The sequence below is a fragment of the Globicephala melas genome, chromosome 10 (assembly GCF_963455315.2).
Source record: "Globicephala melas chromosome 10, mGloMel1.2, whole genome shotgun sequence".
Lineage (NCBI taxonomy): Eukaryota > Metazoa > Chordata > Mammalia > Artiodactyla > Delphinidae > Globicephala > Globicephala melas.
Genome location: NC_083323.1, coordinates 1727804 through 1750218, shown reverse-complemented (window position 1 = coordinate 1750218; position 22415 = coordinate 1727804). Strand labels below are relative to the sequence as shown.

The 22415-nt window shown below is 60.4% G+C and overlaps 1 protein-coding gene across 2 annotated transcripts in view; it reads left to right on the top strand.

The window, feature by feature from the left end:
- Nucleotides 1–22415, top strand: part of TAFA5 (TAFA chemokine like family member 5) — a 193979-nt gene that overhangs the window by 65333 nt on the left and 106231 nt on the right. Inside the window, exon 1 of one of the 2 annotated variants that reach the window (XM_060306710.1) lies at nt 10814–11081. The exons of the other annotated variant lie outside the window; for it this stretch is intronic. Within the exon in view, the coding sequence (XP_060162693.1) occupies nt 10991–11081 (91 nt within the window). The 5' untranslated portion in view covers nt 10814–10990. Of the gene's footprint in view, nt 1–10813; nt 11082–22415 lie in introns of those variants that run through there. 2 annotated transcript variants of the gene reach the window in all.

The following is a 22415-nucleotide window of genomic DNA, read 5'->3' as shown; positions in this document are numbered from 1 at the left end:
CTGGGCAGGGGCTTGGGGCCCGAGATCACAGAGCGGGCGTGGCCTCCTCGGGTGCCGGCGCAGGGGACCGGCGAGCTCTCCCAGATGTGGATAGTAGAACAGGAACACAGATGTCCCCAGATCCGGTTCCTATTACAACAGCAGCTGTGGGGAAGCCTCCGGCTCCAGCTTGAAAAGCACAAGATGCTCAATCGTAGCAGCATTTACAGGAATGTTCAAAAGGCTGTGGGGCCGCCAGTCTTTCACCATTTCTGGCTCTGCCTGGCTCAACCTGGCTTTCTTTGCCTGCTTTGAGCAGAATCTGGCATTTTTCTCCCTCAGATGGAGGCCTTGCAATGTCTGCATAGAAGGCTTGTAATTCTCAGGTCTTAGCTTTGGGAAGGTCTGCCACGTTAGAGCTCCATCTTGCCACCCACCCAGCCCCCTGTTCAGCCCTCAGGAAGCCCCTATTGACCCCAATCACAGCATGTGCCTCATGGGGCTGGGACTGCCCAGGAGCGGCGTCCGTTCCCTCCAAGCACAGGCTTAGGAGAATGGGTCTGGGTCTTTCTCCCTCCTGAATGCTCCTTGCTTGGACCAGAGCTAGGCATAGGTAGGGGATAGATGGATGTACAGCTGGGTGGATAGAAGAATGGAAAGATATATAGATGGACGGATGGGTGGATGGGTAGATGAATGGATGGATGCATAGATGTATGATGGTGTACAGATGGATGAATAGATGACGGATGGGTGGATGTACGGTTGGGTAGATGGAAGGAAAGATGGATAGGTGGATGGATGGATGGATGGATGGATGGGTGGATGGATAATGAATGATGTATGGGTGGATGGATGGCTGCATGGACAAATGGATGGATGGACGGATGGATGGGTGGGTGGACAGGTGGAGGGATCATGAGTGGATAGATAGATGGATGGTGGATGGTGGACTGATGGATGGACAGATGGATGATGGATAGGTGAAGAGATGAAGTAGCTCTGAGAATGGTATAGGCTCTGGGTAGCGAGGACAGGCAGGTGGACCCAGCCCTAGCCCAGCCCTTCCTTGCCTGACTCTAGGCAGACCCTGAGCTCCCTGAGCCTCCGTTTCCTCAGAAGCAAGTGGGAACCTCTGCCTCAGGAGGTCGCTGTGAGGACCACCTGTGATGAGCAGCGCAGGGCAGAGCTCCAGCCCTGATCACAGCCCGGTGTTTGTGCCCAGGGGCCACCCTGCCTGCTCTTCTGCTCACCTCAGTGGTCTGGGGGCTCATGCTTGTTGACACAGTGGGTCTAGTTCCTTCCTTTCCCTCTGTCCCGCGGTGTCCCCTCCCATGGTTCGGCGGCAGCCGTCGCCCTTCCCCGTAGGAAGGGGCTCCCATTGTTTCGAAGGTTTTGCTAGAAAGAAGCTGCCCTGAGTCACGTGTGAAGGGCTTTGTTCTACGCCTGCAGCCTGCTCTGGGCATATTCTGAGGATGCACTTTCAGATGTAGGGCGGGGACATCTTGAATTTGACTCTATTTCCTCAAGGACTCTTCAACAGGAAATCACTGTTTTTAAACAACACCAGAGTCTCCATGTTTGCTTCCCGGAGGGGCAGGTGAACCCTCACTGGGATGATATGAGCCGGCTGCGGGCATCCTGCCCTTCGCTGCCCCCGAGGCGCGCAGGAGGGCAGCGCGTGCACAGCTGTTCCAGGGGCTGGGAGCATCGCCCGCCCGCCGCGGGCAGCGGTACCCTCCCAGGCTCATTAGGAGACACTTTGAGCGGACGGGAGGTATCAAGTTCACCTAAAGTGTGAGAGTGTGGTTTACTGCTTGATTTCACAGGGGAGGGCAGGGCAGCAGCGGTTGGGGCAGAGAGCTGCGCAGGTGGGCTAGGGGGGCAGGCGAGCCGGCCAGGTGAGGGGAAGCCGCCGGCCCCCAGGAGGCCAGCCTGGGGCGGCACGTCTGCTCCTCCATGAAGGCCCTGCTCGCCTTGCCCACCCCTCACTCAGTCCTCACCCGGCATCACACCCTCTGGGCGGGCGAGGTCCTCTGGGTGCAAAGCTCCCAGACGCAGCCCTGCTCGCTTGGAGGCCCGGACCATGGCTGTCGGGGTGCGGGCGGGGACGGGGTGCCAGGAGGCGGGCTCAGTACGTGGCTGCTGCCTGAACCTGGCCGGATGGCGAGCTCCAGGAACCGGCAAGGTGGTCCCAGAGCAGGGAGACAAGGGCTCAGCAATGGCAGCTGTGAGTGTCGGGCAGGGCGGTTCGGCACCGGCTGGTGGGTTTTGCTGAGTTCATCACCTTTCTCCTGGGGGTGCTGGAGGGGCCCACAGGAGAAGTGAGAGCGAAAGAGCAAACTCTCCTGCCGTGCGGGTCTGTCTGCATCTGAGGCTGACCCTCCCTCTGGCCTCAGACGTCCTGAAGCACAGCTGGTGGTGAGAGAAACTGACCCGCACGCCCGCCCCCAGCCCCAGCCCCAGCGTTCCGGTCACACTCCCTCCGCTAGCGGCCTTGCCGTCCACCGCATCCTCCATCGCCGCCCGGGCATCTGCTCTGCTCCCTCCTTCTGCTCTAGAGAGAGGAGAGAGACGGTCTGGAACTCACTCCCCCCACCCCAGCGCTGGATGTAAAGGGCTAATGGAGGAGTGAGCCCTGCCAGGGACTCTGCCCTTTACCCTTTACACAGAATCAAAACTTGAGCTCAAAGATGCCGTTCTGGGGGTGACTCCAGACAAGGGCTGCCACACGGTGAGCCCCGCCCCCCGACCTCCCTGGGGTTTGGGTGCTGCCCCTTCCAGAGGGAGCAGAGGGAAGAAGACGTTGCTGGGGGCCAGCTCTGTGCAGTGCCCGCTGCCTGATTAGCTCCGACCCAAGTCCAAGCTCTCATGAGGGATCGAGGGGCACAGGGACTGACAGCTGGCCAGCAGTCACACGGACGGCCAGCGCTGAGCTGGGCCTGGGGCTGTGGCCCTCCAGCCAGAGCGCTAGCCCTTTTCTTTTTCTTTTTTTTTTTTTGCGGTACGCGGCCCTCTCACTGCTGTGGCCTCTCCCATCGCAGAGCACAGGCTCCGGGCGCGCAGGCCCAACGGGCATGGCTCACGGGCCCAGCCGCCCGGCGGCATGTGGGACCTTCCCAGACCGGGGCACGAACCCGTGTCCCCTGCATTGGCAGGTGGACTCTCAACCAGTGCGCCACCAGGGAAGACCCCTAGCCCTTTGCTTAACCTTAGGCCGCTGCTGGCTGCTGGTTGGACCCCTTCCCCTGGCCCCGTCGCCCTCTCTGATCTCCTTCAACCGTGCGGCAGTGCTGGGGACCCACCCTCCTGCTCTCGGGGATGGGGCCACGGGTGGCTCCGTGTATCCTGAATCCCAGTCAGCCTGAAGGAGAGGCAGCCTGGGCGTGGGGTCCATCTCCGCTGGACCCCCAGGTGCATAACTGAGTGGGCACTGATAACAGACAGCCCTGCCCTCAGCGCTCAGCTTTCCCATCCGGGGGGTGGGGACCCATGCTGCTGTGTGCGCAGCACTTAGCACAGTCCCGGGACGTGGTGAGGACTCAGGGTGGGGCAGGTACTCAGCGAGGGGTCGTCGTGGGAAATCAGTGGGCATGTGGCCGAGCTCGGTGGATGCAGACTTCTGCTCAGAGGACTGTGGGGACTTGCAGTCCTAGGAGTTCCTGGCAACCACAGGGCCTGGCCCAGCCCGATGCCTGAAGTGATGCCTGCGGGTGACGGGGGCCTGCAGTCACTGGGCGGGGGCACAAGGGCGACACAAGCAAGACCCTGCCTCGGGCACACATGGACCCGGCTTCCACGCAGGATCTAGAGCTCCAGGCGGTGGGCTCCGTCCGGGCTGCAGGATGACAGAGCTGGCTGTCCTGTCAGCCGTTCTGGGGGTGACTCCAGACAAGGCCGTTCTGGGGGTGACTCAGGTGCTGGGAGAGTGGCCTGGGAGCTGCCAGCACCCGCCAGGGGGGCCGGGGGCCGTCCTTTCCTCGCAGACCCCCTGCCAGGTGAGCCCTCTGCTGAGGTCTCCCCTCCCCCCTTGGCCTCTGCCTACTCTGCCTTATCCTCCCTGGCACCTCCTGGAACCCACCCCAGATCTTTTCTCAACCGACCCCCTCTGGACCCAAGCGATGTCGTGTGGTGTCTCAGCCTCAAAAGCCCCCATAGGGAGGCCCCCACGTTGTCCCCCCCCAGGTCTCCTCCATCAGTTCCAGACCCTGCCATCTGCCCACTCCCATCTCCCCTTAGATGCCTATAGTTGCCCCCAAACTGAGCTTGTCTGAAACCAGACACTCCACCCGCTCCCAGCAGCCAGCCCCTCACACGTCTGCTCCCCAGTATCCAGGCCTCCTGTGGGTCTTCCCATAACTATCTCTAAACCATTACCCGTGTCTGACCGCTTCCGAGTGACTCCCCCACGGTATCCCCGGTCGTCTGGATTGTCGGTGACCTGAGCGGCCTCCCTGCGTCCTCCCTGGTGAGCCGATGGCCTCTTCCCTTTAGGACGCCCACCCTGGTCCCAGTCGAGCTTTACTGCGGTTCAGCCGTGAGCACAGAGGCCTGTGGATTTGGCAGCACGATGGCTGAGCCTGGGATTCCCGGGAGTGGCCCTTCCTCCGCCCGTCCTATCCTTGCTAACCTGCCCCATCTCACCCCTTGCCCCTTCTATGTGCTCTTGGCCAATTCAGGCAACCATGCAATTTGAGCATCACGGTTTTGTCTGGGTGCCCTTCTGTTTTGTGGCCTCTGGGATGGCTTGTCTGGGGGTGAAGCTGGAACCTTCCAAGGACGCTAGGACCGTAGTGGGGAGGCAGTCAAGCTCAGGGGGGCGCCCAGCCCTCCTGTCCCGGGTGCGCGTCTGCAGCTCCCAGGGAGCCTCTCCTCTGTGTTTCCCAGTGTCAGGCCCTGCTTACTTGTCACGTTAATTAATTATTCTTGCTGACGGTGGGGCAGGTCCTCTAAAGTGACCTGCAGACGCAGGCTCATCCAGGTAAATGGTGGTGGTCGCTTTCCAGCCGTCCCCACAGCCCTCACTTTGATCCCTGTGAAGGTGAGGCCCGCGGCTCCGGGGGCTGCCCTGCAGGCCTGTTCTCCTCGCCCATACCCAGGAAGAGGCAGAGCTGTGGCCCAGTGTCCTGGTCCTTCCCAGGGCATCTGCAGCCCCCAAGGCTGCACTGGATTTGCCCCAGGTCTAGATCCCAACTCCTCCCCCTCGTGGCTTCCTGTGCCTGAGGACTCCAGGAGGCTGCAGGCCTCGTGGCATGCTCACCAGCAAATCGGTCCTCTCTGAGAACCCTAGACTCCAGTCCCCTGGCCCCTGAGCCTGCCAGCTGGGTCCCCGCCTGCTGCATCTTCCTGGTCCTGCCCCCTCCTGGGACACTCCACTGATTCTCTTCCACTTGGGTGACTTCCCCCTATCAGCCAGGGGCAACACTCCTACCCCTTCTGCTGTCATGGCCTTTGGTTGTCAGAGTGTGACACTTAATTAAAAACATAGCTGTGACAGCCTTTATTTTGTTTGTATCTTTATCTTTCTAGATAAATATTACTGCCTCATTCTCTTCAACAAGTGCAGACTATTATATGGACAAAACACAATTTATTTACAGTATTTTTATGATACTAGGTTTTCTCAAATCACAGAGCTTAAATGGCTCACGTTGGAAAAAAAATCAAATAACAAATGAGGGTTCAAAATGAAAAGCAAGATTCTGCCTGTCTTCCCCACACCCTGACCTTTTCCCCAGAGACGAAACTGTTCATCATCTGGTCCTTCCTGCTGTAAATTGTATTTATTTATTTTTACCCAGTGTTGTGGCTGTAAGTGCTGACTTCAATGTTCATTCCTTGACCCACCACCTCTGATCAGCCTGGTCAGGGCCTCAGCACCCCTCACTCTGAGCCGGAAGAAAGCAGAAGGGCTGCTTCAACACCATACCTTCCTTTGTTCCATGTAATTTAAAAAAAAAAAAAAAATCAAGGTTTAAGAATGTATATTTATCTTTCTACTATAAACATTTTTCTGCGCTCTGTCTACTTGTGGATTTAAAAACTTATAAAGAGATCAATGGCGTTTACAATACTACTCCATAAATATTGTTCAGCAAAGATACTGGATTTGTGACCAGAACTATGAAGAAAGAGAGATAACATTTTACAGTGAAGGTTTTACCGGTCGAAGGTTCTTCCAAGTGTGAGCGCCTAATGTGTTTTTAAGCACATACTTCACAGCTTATTTCATTTCTAGAGTCAAAGATGCTAGATTTTCTTTTATCCCATATTCCCACATCTGATTCCTGGATTCCTTTCTCTGCTGGAGTGCCACTCCAGGTCAACTTTTGTCTCGGGTGCATGGCCAGTCAACTGAACCCTTGTGTGCCCTTAAGTGGGAAACTGTGTTGGCAGTCTAGCTGGGTATAAAATTCTAGATGCTGAAACTTTTCCCTTTAGCGCCCAACGACCTGCTCCAGTGTCTTCTAGAAGCAGTGTTGCTAATGGAAACCCTGGCGTCTCCATCCGTTTCTGACTTCACAAAACACACCTTATTGGTTCTTTTTATTCTGCCAGCTTCTCAGAGTTTCTTGCATCTCTTGGGTCTCGGTCTGTCTGTTCAACCTACTCTGAGTCTGGGGGCTGCAATCCGAGTATGTGTGTTCAGTCGTCTGAGTTTTCTCCTCTGTTGCATTTTTCCTTCTCCTTTAGAATTTCTATAATGAAAGTTTGATGCCCAGGATATGCCCTGCATGTTTCAATTTGTACCAACCTTCCCATCTCTCTCTCCATGTGCTCTCTGTCTGGGAAGTGTCCTTTACTTCCCACATACCCCTGTTTCCAGTCATGCCCATTTTACTCCTCAGGGCATGCCCTGGAGCCTAACATCGGTTAGTCCTGTTGATTCCCAAGACTTTCTTCTTGTTCTCCTGGTTCCCTTATTTTTCATGGTACCTTATTTCTTTTTACTGGTGCCACATTCTCTCCAATTTCTTTGAGAAAGATGTTATTTAGAATTATTATTATTACCTTACTTTTCCCTGAGTCATTACTGATTTCTGCCTCCTAAGGGTTAAGTGTTAGAGTATACCTGTCCTGGGTCTTCCTTCTCTTTCTGTAAACACCTGGTGGCCCTGCCTGCCAGGTCCTCTCTGTACAGGAAAAAAGGGTGATGTGAGTACAGGCACTGGTCAGTGTGAGTCACCCTCGTCCTGGGTAGCAGCTGGCTTCTTGCTTAACCAGGAGAGTTGACCGTAGGTTCTCTGGGAACAGGCAGGGTGTATGGACAGATGGGCATCCCTGGAAGAAGCAGGGGAGCTGGTGGGGAAGCGAGGGCCCAGGCTACCCTGATGCTGGCTGGCTATAACCTGGGGATGTTCGTCCACCTCCCCCCTGGGGGACGGCCTCTGACCTCCGTCCCTGCTTGCTATGGGTGGCCAAAGATCTCCACTCTGCCCTGCTGTGTCTCTCTCCTGCTCTCCCTTTCTCAGAAGAGCAGGGGACTCCAGGCCTTGTTTGTGCCAGAGGCCTTTTTGGCAATCTGGCGATGCCTGTGAAACCTTTCTCAGAACACCATAAAAATATATAAGATTACTAAGGAAACCAGTTACACCAAAATGCAATTTCAAATGTTGGGAAACCTATTTTGATATAGTAATATGTTTGCTTCTTTATTAAAACATTACATAAAAATGTCTGGCGGTGGGACAACCATAATTTGAAGTCAGGGTGATATTTCAAGCTGTCTGCAAGAGCTGTAATGTGATATGAAGATCCCTGCAATTTCTGGTAGTGACAAAAATCACAGTTACACCTAAACTCCTGTGAGCCTGCATGCTCACTTGAAGGGAGTGTCAAACTTCAGTTAAAGACACATTAAACAGAGGCACATTTGCCCCATCTGGTCCTTACCTCCAGCCCTCTGGGGACTGTCCCCAGGCAGAAGACCCCTCCCTTTTTGGACAGCATTCTTCTGGCTCTGGCCCGAGGTGAAGCCGCCTGACAACAGCTGTCTCCACGATGCCCCCCGTGAGCACCGGGCCTGTGCCTCTTGGAGGCATTGCCTCCCCTTTGGAGTCACAGGTGCTGACGCTGGAGGACCTGGGCCTCCTTCCAACGTCTCTGGCTGCAGCCCCTCCTCTTCCCTCCAGCAGCTGTGGCCCCAGGACACTTCCTGGCCTGCAGATTGCCCTCATTTTGACTCCCGACACCATTATGGCTTTATTATTATGTTTAAGCATCTCTCTGCTCAGACCCTGGCTGTCCCCTCCCGAGGTACATGTGGTGCTCACTCTGCCATCTTAAACTCACTTCCCAGTGGCACCATGGGCCTCCGTGGTTGCACAGCTAACGCACTCCTGTGGGCACCAGCCACGGGGCCCCCCGGTTGTCACCTGTTACCTCTTCTGAGGGCACAAGCTGCGCCACACACGTTTCCTTGCAGAAGGCCTCAGAGCCAGAGGAGGATGCTCCGGTCCCCACGGCATAGCCCCTCCTGTTGCACTTGTTGAAAATAGATTTACGCCACGTCTCTCCTTACAAACTTTCTTTTCTTAATTCCCTTTATAGAAAGATCCTCCAAATGGTTAGTTTGTTTGTAAAAGTTCCCCTGGGGAATTTAGAATACTTTAAATTTTCAAAATTTCAAGTAGAAGGCCCCGGATCAGGGCCCAGTGGATGTCAGAGGCTGGCCTTGTTTCCTCCTTGAGGTCCCTTTGGGGTCCTGGGTGTGCGTAGGTAATAAGCACTGGGTGACCCTGAAGCCTTCTGAGGAGGAGAGCTCTGCACCGGGTGAGGACTGACCGCCAGTGACCTTGGTGGAGGTCAGGCTCTGTTGTGTCAGGAAGGGAGGCTCTTCAGAGGCTGCGGCAGGTGGGGTTTCCTACAAAGTGCCTGGGGGGGAAGGCCAAGGACCAGGGTGAGGCTGTTACAGGACATGGGGCTCTGAGGGTCTGTGCAAGGGGAGAGAGCCCCCAACCAGGGCAGGGCCTGAGCTGCTTGGCCTGTGGGAGGCTACGGCCCCTTCTCCAGGTGGGGTCTCGGACCCGGCGTTCCCGTCTCATGGACATGATGCAGCTGGAGTGTGGAATCGCTTCTGGGCTGGCCTCCCCTCTGACCTGGGGCTGGCACAGCACCTCAGGCCGGGCAAGCTTGGAACTGGTCCTGGAGGACTTGGTGTCAGTGTGCCCAAGCGTACACGGAGGGCCTTGACCTGTCTGACCTCTAGGAGCCCTCCCAGGACCGGCCTCTTACCCTTCCCGGCACTTAAATGTCTGTGCAGGAAGGAAGCAGTTTTCATGTGCACCCTTGGGCCTGCTCTGCAGGCCTGATGCTCACCAGGGCCCTCTGAGGGTGGGTCCCGTCCCGTCCTCCACCCACCCCACACGGTGGGGTTAGGTTCAGCCAGAGGCTTCCACCCTCACCCCCAGCCAAAGCTCTTTGCTGGGCATTTGGAATTGAATTGGAAATTCAATGCAGGAAAAAACTGCCTTGAGGCCTAGATACTGGCCTCTGGGGCGACTCTAAACAGGACCCAGATGCCTCAGCTCTGGGGCTCAGGCGAATACCGGCCCTTCCCAGAGGCCGGAGGAGGCCAGGCCAGGAAGGGGCCCGCTGTTGCACGTGGAGCCGCCCCCGGCATTGACTGTGCGCCCACGCACGCGGGGCGGCCGCTGGCCTGGGGGATGGCACAGACTAGGGCCGGGATGTGGAGTGAGCGTGTTTCCAGGCCGAGGGGCCGTTTATTCAGAAGCCCTCGCAGGGCAGTCCCGGGCAGTGGCGACGCCTGGGCCGGGTTCCCCTGCCTCCTGGGGCCGTAGGGCGCGGGGGTCTGGGCGCAACGGAGGCCGCGCGATACCCGCTCCAGCCCCCGCCGCGGCCGCCTCTGCAGTGAGGCCCCTGCGCGCCTAGGTGGAGCCCGACCCGCGGTTTTCGGCCGGACCGGCCTCGCCTGACCCGCCGGCGCGCCAGGCGGGGGCGCTGCAGGGCGGCGGGGGTCCCCCGGGTCCCCTCCGCGGCCCAGTACGCATCGGCTGCTCGGCGGGCCGGGCGGAGCGCAGAGGGCGGCGGGCGCGGGCCGGAGTCCGAGCGCCGCGCTGCCCCTCCCGCCGCCTTCCCAGAAGGGCCGAGCTGAGCGGGCAGTGGGCACGCGCCGAGGGCCGGAGCGGCGGCATCCCGTGGGCGAGGCGCGCATTCTCGCCGGCCCCACCTGTCGGCGCGGGCGCCACCGGCCCCGGCCTCGGCCCCGGCCCCCGGCAACGCCAGCCGGGCGGGCGGCCCGCGGGAGCGCCGGCCCGGTCTCAACCGGCCACCGAGGCGGAGGCGCGGGCTCCCGGAGCGCGGAGGCCGGCACCGTCCGAGGGCGACCGGGCCGCGCAAGTTCTCTCCCTGCGGGCTGGGCCCGGCCGCGCGGGCCCCGGCGGCGGCGATGGTGCGGCGGCCCCGCGCCCTGCGCGCAGCCCTGGCCCCGCGCCCGGTTTTCCGCGGCGGCGGCGCGGCCCCCTGAGCCCCGGGCCGGAGCGAGCGCGGCGGCGGCGGCGGCGGCTTTGGAGAGGAAGGCGACGCCGGGCAGCGGCGGGAGGCGACAGGCGGCCAGCGGCCGGGCCGTTGCGCAATCTGCGGCCCGCCGTCCGTGCCCTGCCGGCGGCGCGGCTCCGGGGGCGACGGCGGGGCTGATTCATGGGGCCGCGGCGGCCGTCCCCCCGCGCCCGGGCCCCCGGCGCCCCGCAGCCCGCGATGGTGGCCGGGCGGCCGCCGCGGCCAGAGCCTCGGTGCTAACCTCCCCGCCCCGCCCGCCCCCTCCCCGCGCCCCCGCCCGCTCCCCTCCCCTCCCCCTGCCCAAAAAGACACAGCCCGGCTCCCGGAGCGGCGCCTCCAGTCGCGGCGCCTCCAGTCGCGGCGGAGCGCGGCGTTGGCGCGGATGGAGGGCGCGAGCGGGCGGCCGCGGCGGCTGCACCCAGCGGGGCGCTGATGCGGCGCCTGGACCTTCGCTGCTCGACTAGGGGGGCGTCGGCCGAGTGGGCACTCCGCGATGCAGCTCTTGAAGGCGCTCTGGGCACTCGCGGGGGCCGCGCTCTGCTGCTTCCTCGTCCTGGTGATTCACGCGCAGTTCCTGAAAGAAGGTAATTGTCCCCCGCGCGCCTGGCTTCCAGCACGTTCCGCCGCCACCGCCACCGCTCTCGGCCCGGCCGGCCTGGCGCTACTGCGGGGCCCGGGCGGCCGGCACGGACCCTGCCGCTCCGCTCACATCGGGGGTCCGAGGTGGCGCGCGGCGGGGTTTTGGCGCGGCGACCTCGGTGGCTCTCGCGCCGCCGGGGCTCCGGCCCGTTCCCAGGCTGCTGTGCCGTCCCCTGCCCCGCACGGCTCGTTGGCAGCGGCGCCCGGCCGCTCTCCGCGGGCCTTCGGTAGATGGCACCCGCGCTCCATCCTGGCGGGCCTGACTCGGGGCCCGGGCGGCGGGAGCCCAGGGCGAGGCCTGCGCGCCCGCATCCCGCTCTCCACGCCGCCTTCCGGACGAGTCCAGGACCCGCGGGCTCTAGGAGCAGGGACTTGACAGCCAGAGCAGCTGGCCCCGCACCAAGTCCGGCCCCCCTGCCCTCCCGGTGCCTGCTTGAGAGCGGGGCTGTCTTTAGGATCCCGTTCTTGGGGCTTGCTTGAGTCGTGCAAGTTGATAGTGGGACCGGCGCAGCCGGAGGAATCTGTGGGAGGGGTAGCCCTGCCTCAGGGTTCCAGGGCAGGAGTACGCGGGCTGGTATGGTCGTGGTGGGTGGCTGCCCGAGTACCCTGGGCACTCCTGGAAACTTCCTGACTCGAAGGCCAGCTCTCCTGGAGGAGGGCTACCCTGGTGCACCGTGGGCTCAGCCCGGCTGGCCTTTCTGGAACAGCCGACCTAGGCACCCACGGCCCAGGCAGCACCCACTGTCTGCCTGCAGCTAGCGGTGCCCTTGCCCGCAGGCACCTCAGCCCCGGCGCTGCCTGCTGCTGTCCCTGGCCATGAGGGAACACCGGCCGAGCTCAGAGCTGGCGTGGCCTGGAGTGTGGGCAGATCCTCATTAGCTCGTGGCTCTTACAAAGGCAGGGTTGGCAACATTCAGCTGCTTCCCTGACTAGCTAACGAGCTGCCTCTGGCTTCCTGGGGAAGCAGGTAGGTGTAGGAGGCCAGCCTCGGTCCGTCACCTGCTCCGTTGGCCCGGTGTCCTTTTCCTTCCCTTGATTTTGAGTCCAGGCCCTGAATGGAGAGGGGACTGTCCCAGGGGCTGCTGCAGGCCTGGCCTGCCCTGAGAGGGCCTGGTGTTTCCGCTGAGCTGGAGGCCAGCCGTCCACCACCGACCGGCTTGCTGACTTGCTTCAGGAGAGGACGGTTCTGCTGGGGGTGGCTGGTCCCCTGGGGCTGGCAAGCCTCCTAAGGTCTGATCTTGGCTGTGTCCTCTGCCAGGTGGCCGGGGGTCCCTGCACAGCTGAGCCTTCCTGGGCCGCAGGCCCTCACCCTTCCCTCCCCTGATCTTCCTCTCGGGGGAAATTCATTTTGAAAGGGGGACTCCTGTGTTCACTGCTTCTGAGGTCGAAAGGGCCTGGCTCTGTGGGAGTTCCTGTGATGAGGGGCGTCTTCCATGATTTTCAAGCTGCCTTAGCAAGGGAGTGGAGCTCTGACAGCCTGGGGCTGGACGGTTCCCTTCTGCTCGCCTGCTGGGAGCTGACCGCTCCTGCTGTCTCCACAGGGCACTGCCGTCCTCCTGAGGCCCCGCATCTTAAGGTCAAGACGTACGTTTTGGTGAAGAGAAAAGAGTGTTTATATCTTGGATTTGAAGAATCTGTGTGTGGGGCAGGCCAGCGTATTAGAGACTAGGCTTGCTCTGAGAGTGTGGTGTGTTCTGTGGATGGGCTATTGGAGAGCCCTGCACGGAAACCTCAGCGTTTACTCTGGAGGGGCTAGAGGCTCCTCAACGTTCTTGAAGACGGTGTGGAGACAGGAAGGTGGGACACGGGGCCGGGAGCAGGTACGCGTTCTGGCGGTGCTCAGGGGAAGTCTGAGTGTTTGCACAACCCTCTGGGATTCTTGGAAGTGCTGTGCGTCCACCCTGAAATGTCATGTCCGTGCTTCCCGGGATGGGGCCCACCCTGCAACATCACGTACTTGCTTTCTGGGATGCAGTGCCCTTTGCTGCATGCCTCTGATGAAAGGCCAGACCTGGAGAGTATCCCTGTCCTCTCTGAGCTGCCCTTCCCGCCCTCTGGGGTCAGGAGCCCCGGGCAGGCGCTGGGAGGGTGGCGGGCCCACCCTGGATGCAGGGGAGACACAGGCCCTTCCCGGCTGGAGGCTGCAGGTTCCAGGCCACTTCCTTCCAGTGGTGTGCTGGCCAGCGGGAGGGAGGGAGGGAGGAAGGGAGCGAGGCAGCGAGGCGGGCGGACGGACAATTGTGACTTGTTGTCTGTGGACGAGTGGGAAAGGGCTGTTTAAATAGCCATTTCCTTGAATCAGGTTTTTTCAGAGGTGAAGAATGGGGGACCCAGGGAGCCGTTTTTCCACACTTTGCCTTTTGTGCGGAGATGCGGGTCACCCCGTGGCTAATCCGTCCCCCTCTGGCCAGTCTGTCTCCCACTGTTGGTGAAGATGAATAGGGCTGTGGACGAGAGAGAGGCGTATTGTGGTCCCTAGTTGCAGCCTTGGCTGGGCCGGTCTTTGTGAGAGCGTCCTGCCTGCCGCATAGGGCCTGGCCCGGGCGGCTGGAGGGCTGGTGAGAAAGGCCCCGGTCATGGCCACGGCCACGGCGTGGGGTGTGGGAGCTCAGGGACCAGGGTAGTTCCTTCTGCTGCTCGCCGCTCGGGACACCCTGACCCTCCTCTGGAAAGCCAGAGCCGTCCTTTGCGTTCAGATGCAGCCTGACATGCCCTGTGCTTGTGAACTACAGTCAAGGTGGGGCGGGAGGGGGCAGTCTGGGCAACCGGATTTCAAATACAGCCTCTTAATCGGGGCTGGGGGCAGAGCATCGGCGTGGTGGTGCACTGGGAGAGGGCAGAGGAGAGACACCCTTTTCTCTCCCTAACTGCGCTTGGTCTCAGAACACAGCCTTAAGGAGACGGCCAGAATTAGAAAAAATATTTTCCATCTCCCTCTACCATAGACTTTAAGATATTTTTCTCCAAGCCTTTCAGTTACTGCACAGACAGCTTTCACGTTGCTGCTGATGGAACAAGAATAGTAACCACTCCACAGAGAGGCAGGGCGATGGGCCATTTGGCTTGTTCCTGGAGGTGAGGACCTGAGGTCTGTCAGTCTCCTTCACTCCTTTTGGGGGCAGGGGAGCCTGGGAGGCGGTGGGCGTGTTGTTCACAGCCTTCGCGTGTTCCTATTGAGAACGTGTTTCGGGAGACGAGCATGTGTGTCTGGCTGCCCTAGCAGTGGACCCGGCCTCGATTCCAGAGGTCCTTTCTGAATCGCCGCTGCCTTCTGAATTGGACAGCTGCTCTGAGGGCCAACTGTTGAGCAAACAGGATTCGACTTTTATTTATTTAGTTAGCTCTTCATTCTGGAAGTGAAGCGGAATTCTGGGACCCGGCGGCTGGGAAGGCGCACGCTTAACCACGAACAGTCCCTTCACGGTCTTCTGTTAACTGTCATGGCTCTGCGCGCTGGTCATTAATTGCTGTAGTCGTTACGAGATCAGTAGTTAGTACAGTGTTACCGTGTACTGTGTCTGTTACATCTGTGAGTTTAAGATGTGGACAGAGGTCTTAGGACTGACATAGCAGAGTTCCTGGCACCTTGGAGTCCATCGGAAATGTTTGCTGGATCCAAAGATCATCCCAGTTGTAACACGTATGGGGGTCCCAGGGGCACAAGGGGGCAGGTGTGTGCGGGTCGCCCACTGTGGGCAAGGGCTGTGGACCCCATGTCAGGCTTCTGAGAATGGGAGCAGTTTTGGAGCCCAGGCTATACCCAGATCATTCTCAGAGGCTGTGATAGCAGAGGAGAGTTGGGGACAGATGCTTGGGGCCTGCGTTCCAGGTGCTTCCGGCCACCCACCCAGACCTCCCTGCCGGCTGCGGGGTGCCCAGCCTGAGTCTCTGGGCCGCATGCGGAGGGAGCTGATCAGGCTTCCTCCCCTGCCCCCAAGCAGAGTTTATTTGCGAGGCCAGGTGAGTGGGACTGGTTGCCGGGGAGGCGGAGTGGCATCGAAAAGGCGTGAAAAATAGCCCAGCTCCTTTATCATCATTTCCTACCATTTCCACGACGAAGGATCTGCATAAAACCCACACTCACCGTAATGGGAGCCTCGTTGCTGAGTGCCTGACAGCCGCAAAAGTGAAAGCAGAAAGGGACTGGACACAGAGGCGACTGTTCAGGCGTGAGGGGCCCCTGCGGCGTGGCCCGGCTGCTGTCACACTCCCCAGGGCCTGGGCACACGCGTGCACACTCAGGAGGGCCGCTGTTAGCCTGACGCCCCCACCGCAGCTCTGCACGTTCTTCAGGCCCCGCCTGGCTTCCGCCCTGAGGGCGTTGGGGAGCCGTGCAGGGGACCATGCGAGTACCAGCTCAGGGGTCTGACACCAGGGTGTCTGCCCATCCTGGGGACGCAGCCCTGTGCAGGGCACCAGCAGAGAGGGGGCAGTGCGACGGCCAGGTCCCCTCCCTGGTGGAGGGCCACCAGGGCCTGGAGGAGGCGGGTCGTGGTGGATCCCTGGCGATGCATGGAACACTGCTGACGTTTCCTGTGTGTGAATGTGTGCGTGGATGTGGTGACGTTCGCTAAACTCTCACGTGCATTATACGTGATGCCCTTCGACACGTGAAGTAGGTGAGATACATTGTGAACTTGATCTAGAATCAATTCAGTGAACTTGATCTAGAATCGGAGCCGTCCCTGTATCCCTGCACTTACACGTCAGTAAATCGTTACAGGAAAGGCATGGAGTATAATATGAACCTATGTAACGGATGATGTAAAGTAAGTAATTATGCATCTGTTTGTAACACGTGCTGTTGTTCACACACACGTTTAATAAATGGACTTAGGCCTCCTTAGAGGTGCACGTTGATGACCCCTGCAGTCACCGCCCTACTGTAGGGGTGACCAGCTTGCCCTCCTGGACGTTTTCCTTTTATCTTTCCTTTCATCAAGTCTGTTCCTGTGTGCACACACAGGCACACACACGTGTAACATACAAACATGTAAACACATGCACACATGGACAGGCACACAGGTGTGAATGGACACACACACACACACACACACACACACACACGTGTGATGCAGCCCCCAGCCTGGAGGCGGGGAGCAGAGGGTGAGGCCTCCACCTCCGCTTCCTGGCCCCTGCGGTCCTGTCCCTGCACCCGACACCCTGCAGGGTGCCTTCCAGAGCGGCCACGTGCTGTTCTTTACTTTCACAGATGAAGCAAGCGAGGCCTGGCGACGTCCAAGGACAGGCCCAGGTCACAGAGGTCAAGGGGACGTGGGCCGACGTATGGGCTCACTTTTTCTCTGCTTGGTTCCGGGGGCAAGTGGCAGCCTGGTCTTACATCCATCTCCCCTCACACATCCTGATGCCTGCCTCGCCGACTCAGCGCCTGGCCAGTGGCTCACATGTGCTTGTGCAGATGGCCTGTGGGATTAGGAAGCCGGGTGGCAGTGTGATATCAGGCAAGTCACTGGGCCACTGGGACCCTCAGTCTCCTCCTCGGCAGGCTGGAAAGGATCGTAGAAACTGTTGCTCTGGGTGATCTTGACATGGACAGACGGGCCGCTCCACCCAGACTCGCTTAGCTGAGAAGGACGTTCGCTGATCTCGGGTGGAATCGCCACCAGGGCTCGAGCCTCGGCCTGGGTCCACACCCCACTCCCTGCCCCCCGGAGATTCGTCCTCCAGATGACTCAGCCTGGGAGGCCTCGGCTGTGGCCGCCAGCACTTTCTGGGACGCTGGGCCCTGGCTCCAAGGAGTCCTCGGGGAAGGGCAGGGCCCTCCGTCCGTCCCTCCCTACCGAGGGCTCTGACTGCCGGCCCAACCTGTGCCCTCTCTCTGAGCAGAGTGGCAGGCTCTTCAGAGCCATCTCCACAGAGAGGGCCTCCCAAAAAGAAGGGGGAGCCCAGGACAGCTGAAGGGGTGGGGGACGAGCCCAGCCCCCGCAGGACCCCTCTGGGACCCATCAGACTGAGGGTCTGGGCCGTGTTCCTGGGGGAGGTGGCCCAGGAAAGAGCCAGAAGCCAGCCTGGGCCCTGAGAGCCTGGTGGGCGGGGGTGGCCGGGGGCCTGCCGGGGTTTGGAGTCCACTGACCAGGCTTGACTGAAGCCCTGCCCTCCCTGACGGAGTTTCCATCTCCGAGTGGCCCTGGAGAGTCAGGGGCAGGAAGGCTGGGACCTGCCCACTTCCTCTGCGTTACTTAGGCCTGACGGCGGGCTGACTTGTACCGGCGGTGTGGGGCTGAGATGCTGTCCGCGCAGGTGGCCCACAGCTGCGGGGAGCGGGGGCTCACTGGACACTGCTGAGCTGGCAGCACAGGGGCTGGCGGTGGAGGGATGGTGCTCTCGGCCGACCCCATTCCCCAGCCGTGACCCGGGTGGCAAGAAGGACCAGCCCCTTGCTTCCAGGCACTGGGGTGTCTCTGTGTGGGTGAAGGGCTGGGGGCTGGACGCGGGACCACCCCTCTGGAGGGGGTTGGGCACATGTTTGCAGGGGGGGAGCACCCCCAGAAAATCTGCTGGATCATCCTCTTCCTGCAGTCCACGTGGCGGGCGGCTGCTTCTGCCACTGGCTGCCCACGACGCCCAGACGGCCCAGGGCGGAAGCCGGGCCACGTGCTTGGTCGCACCGTCCGGTGGTGTCTCCGAGGCTGCCCTGCGTGCACCCTGCCACGCCCGGCTGTGTGACCTTGATGGTGTCCACGGTGATTTCCATAAGGTCCTCCATGGGTCACGTCACCGCTTTGTCCAGACACAACTTTTCAGGGAGCGGGAGGGAGGCCTGCCCTGTGCCCCAGCCCCTCTGGCTGCCGGGGGAGCTCGGGGGGCACTGCCCAGACCACCTCCATGTGCCCTTTCAGCATGAATGTCCTTGGAGAAAGCAGGTCACAGACTCAGATCACGGCTCCGGGGACTTGAGTGGGGCATCGTGGCTGAGACCCAGCCCCGTGGATGGAGTCACACGGCTGTGGCCAGGCCAGGCCTCGGGGTGTGGGTGCACCTGGTGGTCCTCACGGCCCACCCTTGGGGGTGGGCAACCCCGGGTCCGGCCTTTCCGGTCCACAGGCCCATGTCTATTTGCTCCCCTTTCCTTCCCCCAGGGGCACGTTCGAGTCTAACTGCTCTGTCAGATGAAAACCCTGCAGGTGTGACGCGACCTGTGGCATCCAAGCCAAGATGCTCTCGGTGGCTGAGACGGGCTGGGAGGACCTGGACAGTCTCGGGCCTTCCCAGGGGCGGGACAGGACGGTCAGGGCGGTGCCTCTCCAGCTGCGTGCTGGCCGCCTCGAAGGCAGCTGTGACCCAGGGACACTCAAATGGCACCTTGGGCAGGCTTTGGGGGAGCACAGCGGGTGCTGGAAGGGCCACTGTGGCCTTCACTGCACTGACCTCCGTGGACTTCTGGTCAGTGATGGCTCGGGCCTTGGAGGGCACGGGGTGGTCACCCTGAGGGCAGCCCTGGAGGCCTCCGTCCATCAGCTCACAGCCCTGGCGGGTACCTCGGGCACCGGCTCCCTGGCTTGGGGGCCATCCGAGGTCTCAGGCAGGGTGGGCACCATCCTCAACATTGACCGTCGGCCCCTGTGTTCCCCACCCTGCACTGGACTTGGGGTGAGACGGCAGGGATTGGGCTGTGGCCTCTGGGTGCCAGTGGCTGGCTCTGGGCCCTGGTCTCCTGGTGTGACAGCAGAGTCCCGCAGGGGCCTAAGGCTGGACTTGCCGAGGGCGGCCCCCTCTGCCGCTGGCCCCCAGCCTCCAGAGCCCCTGGTTTGGGCAGGAGGCTGTGTTCTGGAAGGCTCCGGGCTCGGGCAAGCATGCTGCCCTCTGGGACTCTCCCTGAGGACCCTGCCGAAGCCCCAGGCCTAACACACACACACACGTCCGCCCTTGGCCCTGTGCTCTCCCCTGCGATTCTGGAGGAGGGTGTGCAGACTTTAAAACACACACTCTTTTCAAAGTCAGCTTGTGCCTAGAGAAGGCGGATTTTATTAGCCAATTACCTCTCTTCTTCTCTGATCACAGGAGCGGCCAAGCAGGCCCTGCGATGTGCTTCACTGACAGCAGCCCAGACCTCGCTGATAAATAGCTGTGCTTTGCAAACCCACAGCCTCCTCCTGAGCCCTCCCTCCCCAGGGAGCTCCTGGGGCCAGTTGCCTGGGTGACGGCCTGGCTAGACACGCCCACACAGTGTGGTGCACGTATCGAGCGCCTGCTGTATGCCGGGCACGGGCTGTGCTGGGGCTGGCGGGTCCGGTGGGACCGTATATGTGGCGAGCAGAGCAGAAGCTCCAGTGTGTGCCCTTTGAGAAATGCACAGTGGAGGGGTCGCGTGGTGGCCCCCTAAGGACAGGTCTACCCAGAAGCTGTGGACGTGGCCAGATTCAGAGGCAGGGTCTCTGCAGGTGTGGTGAAGGTCAGATTCTCCAGATGAGATTGTCCTGGATCCAGGTCTACCCTCTATCCAAGGACAAGTGTCCTTAGAAGAGATGCAGGGAGAGGCCACGTGAGGATGGAGGCAGAGGCAGGTGATGTGGCCACAAGCCCAGGGAGGCTCGCAGCCTCCCAAGGCTGCAGGAGGTGGGCAGAGCCCTCCCCCACAGCCTCCAGAGAGAGCATGACCCTGCCCACACCGTCACCTTGAACCTATGGCTTCCAGGACTTGGGAGAATGAATTTCTGTGGTTTGCGATCATTTTTACGGTGACCACAGGAACCCGACAGGCCACACAGGGGCGATGGAGGGAGCACCGGCCAGGAGGAGCTGAATCACCTGTGCCACCTGTGCCAGGGGTGCAGGGGTCTCACCTCCACCTTGTGTCCCGAGGAGGCCTGGACGGGCAGGTGCTCCATCAGCGTTCTGGCAAAGATACGGTTTCCCACCTGGCACCTGAACCCACGGGTGTGATGGCCACTGAGTTTCAGGTTGAAGCAGAAGCCGAGTCCCCTGGCGGTGGGGCTGGGGGGGGGGCCCGGAAGTTCTCAATGCGCCTCCGTCCATAAATCAGCGTTTCCCAAAGCCAGGGCACGTACGTTGTGCATACGAGATGGCTTTATTTGGGCTTGGTGGGCATTTTTCATTTTAATGGTCGTGTGTATATTTTTATGGTTACCTTCTATTTACGGCCGTGGCTCTGCCTTCCCACGTACAGGAGAAGGACAGTTCCTTTCCAGCTGCATAGGGACTTTCTGTGTGGTGGGGTGCGGTGGAAATGCTGAGCTGCTGGGATACATGTTTATTAAGCACCTACTGAGTGCCTGCCCCGGCGAACAGGCTGAGGCAAGGAGTGGGGCGCGGGAGGCTGGTGGGCGCGGATCTGAGGCTGTGCAGGCAGCAGGGGCTCCGGAAAGTTGTGCGGGCGTGTGGGGGTCATCTCAGGCCTGCGCTCCAGGAATTGTGGTCACTTCCTCGGTGTCCAGGCCAGCTGAGGACGAAGGGGCCTCCCTCAGATGCGGGACGTGGACTCCACGGTGGACCCTGTCATGGAGAGGTGGGCGGTCAGCTTCCTGGGGCTGCCGTCACAAAGGACCATGACTGGAGGTGGGGTGGGGGGGCTTGAAGAACAGACATGTATTGTCTTCTCCTTCTGGAGGCCAGAAGTCCAGGTCAGGACGTCGCAGGGGGGGTTCCTTCCAGGCCTCCTTCCCACTTCTGGTGGCTCCAAACGACCCTGACTTTCCTGGGCTTGTGGCCCCATCACTCCAGTCCCTGCCTGCTGTCACGTGTCGTTCTCCCTGTGTCTCAGATCTTCGTCTCTCTTATCAGGACACTGGTCCTTGGATTTAGGCCCCACCCAGATCCAGACGATCGCATCCTGGGAGCCTTCACTGTATCTGCAAGGACATCTATTCCAGATAAAACCACGTTCCGAGGTTCTGGGTAGACCCATCTTCGGGGTCCACTGTTCCGCTCACCCCATGGTGGGGTGGAAGAGGATGCGCCCCTGTGCCTGGGCACTAACACCATCACCAGGGCCAGAGGTCTTGCAGATCTTAGAGCAACAAGCACCAGCTTCCTTCCAGTCTGGGTCTTGCCTGTGTTTGGGGTTCTCCCGGGGGCTGGGGGCCAGTACAGTTTGTAGGAGTGTGGAGTGGAGCAGGGCTTCCTCCCCCCTGAACCCCGTTGCTCCCTGATGGAAGGGGCAGCCCTGGGAGACCCCTGCATCCTGCATTTGGAGGTCCTGTTGTCCCACCCACACTGTGCCTGCCGTCTGCAGGCTGAGCTAACCACACGGGTCCAGGACGCTGCCTCTGCTCGTGGACGGCACGTGTCCATTTGAAAGTTATTTGTTTTTTTCTTTGCTTTCTCTCTTCTTTTAAAGAAATTTGTGAAAGCCACTTTGGCATTGGTGCCTGGCCTCCCCCAAGGCACGTTGGATTCCATTTGGAATAGTCTGTTGCCAACTTAACAGTTACCCAGCACGTTATTAAAAATGCGTTTGTAACGTTTATTCTTTTGATTCCCAAGTCATCCTGATGTGTTGACTCATGCTGGTTGAACCTTGCATATTTCTTTTTCATGAAGTGTGTGGCTTGGCGATGAGAGCGAAATGCAGGATTCTGGGTATCGAGTTAATTTCCCACTGTGGCTGGGAAGGTGTAGGCAGGAAAGAGGGGGTGCTTTCCCTGAGGAATCTTCCAGAATGGAAGGTGGTTCCTCTTGGGTGGAAAGCACCATGAGAGCCAGAGATTCGGGGAGCAGGAGAGCAGCCCCCAGGCCCCATTGCAGGCTTCCCGTCGGGATCCTGCTTCCCCGGCCTGTCGTGGGAGGGCATCTGATGCGGCCAGCCACCTGGAGGGCGGCCTGTGATGCCTTGAGTTGACCGTGGGGGAGGGCGCAGAGGTGTTGGGAGGTCCTGAGGGCGGCCTCACTGTGGACAGAGGCCTCTTGCTGGTTTGGGGAGGAGACAGGGACACGAGAGGTGGCCATGGGGAGGTCCAGGTGAGGGAGGGCCAGCGTGTGCCCAGGCAGTGGAATCAGAAGGTGGGGGACAGACCAAGAGCGCCTGGAGGTAGCCTGCTGGGCCAGTGGCCTCCCTGTGCCCTTGGCGGGCATGGCAGCTCCCACAACTGTGCTGCAAGGTGAGGGGTCGTCTCCCTGGGTGCTGGACACTTGTCCACTCACATGCGGTTCCCCAGAGGTCAGAGGTGAGGAGGGCGAGGTGGCTGAAGGGGCCGGGGGGCTTGATGAAGCCTCTGTGGGCATTGTCCTCCGCAGGCGTGTTTCTCAATGGCCCGGGACATGCCACCCTCTGTCTCAAAAAGGACATCCTTCCCACGGGA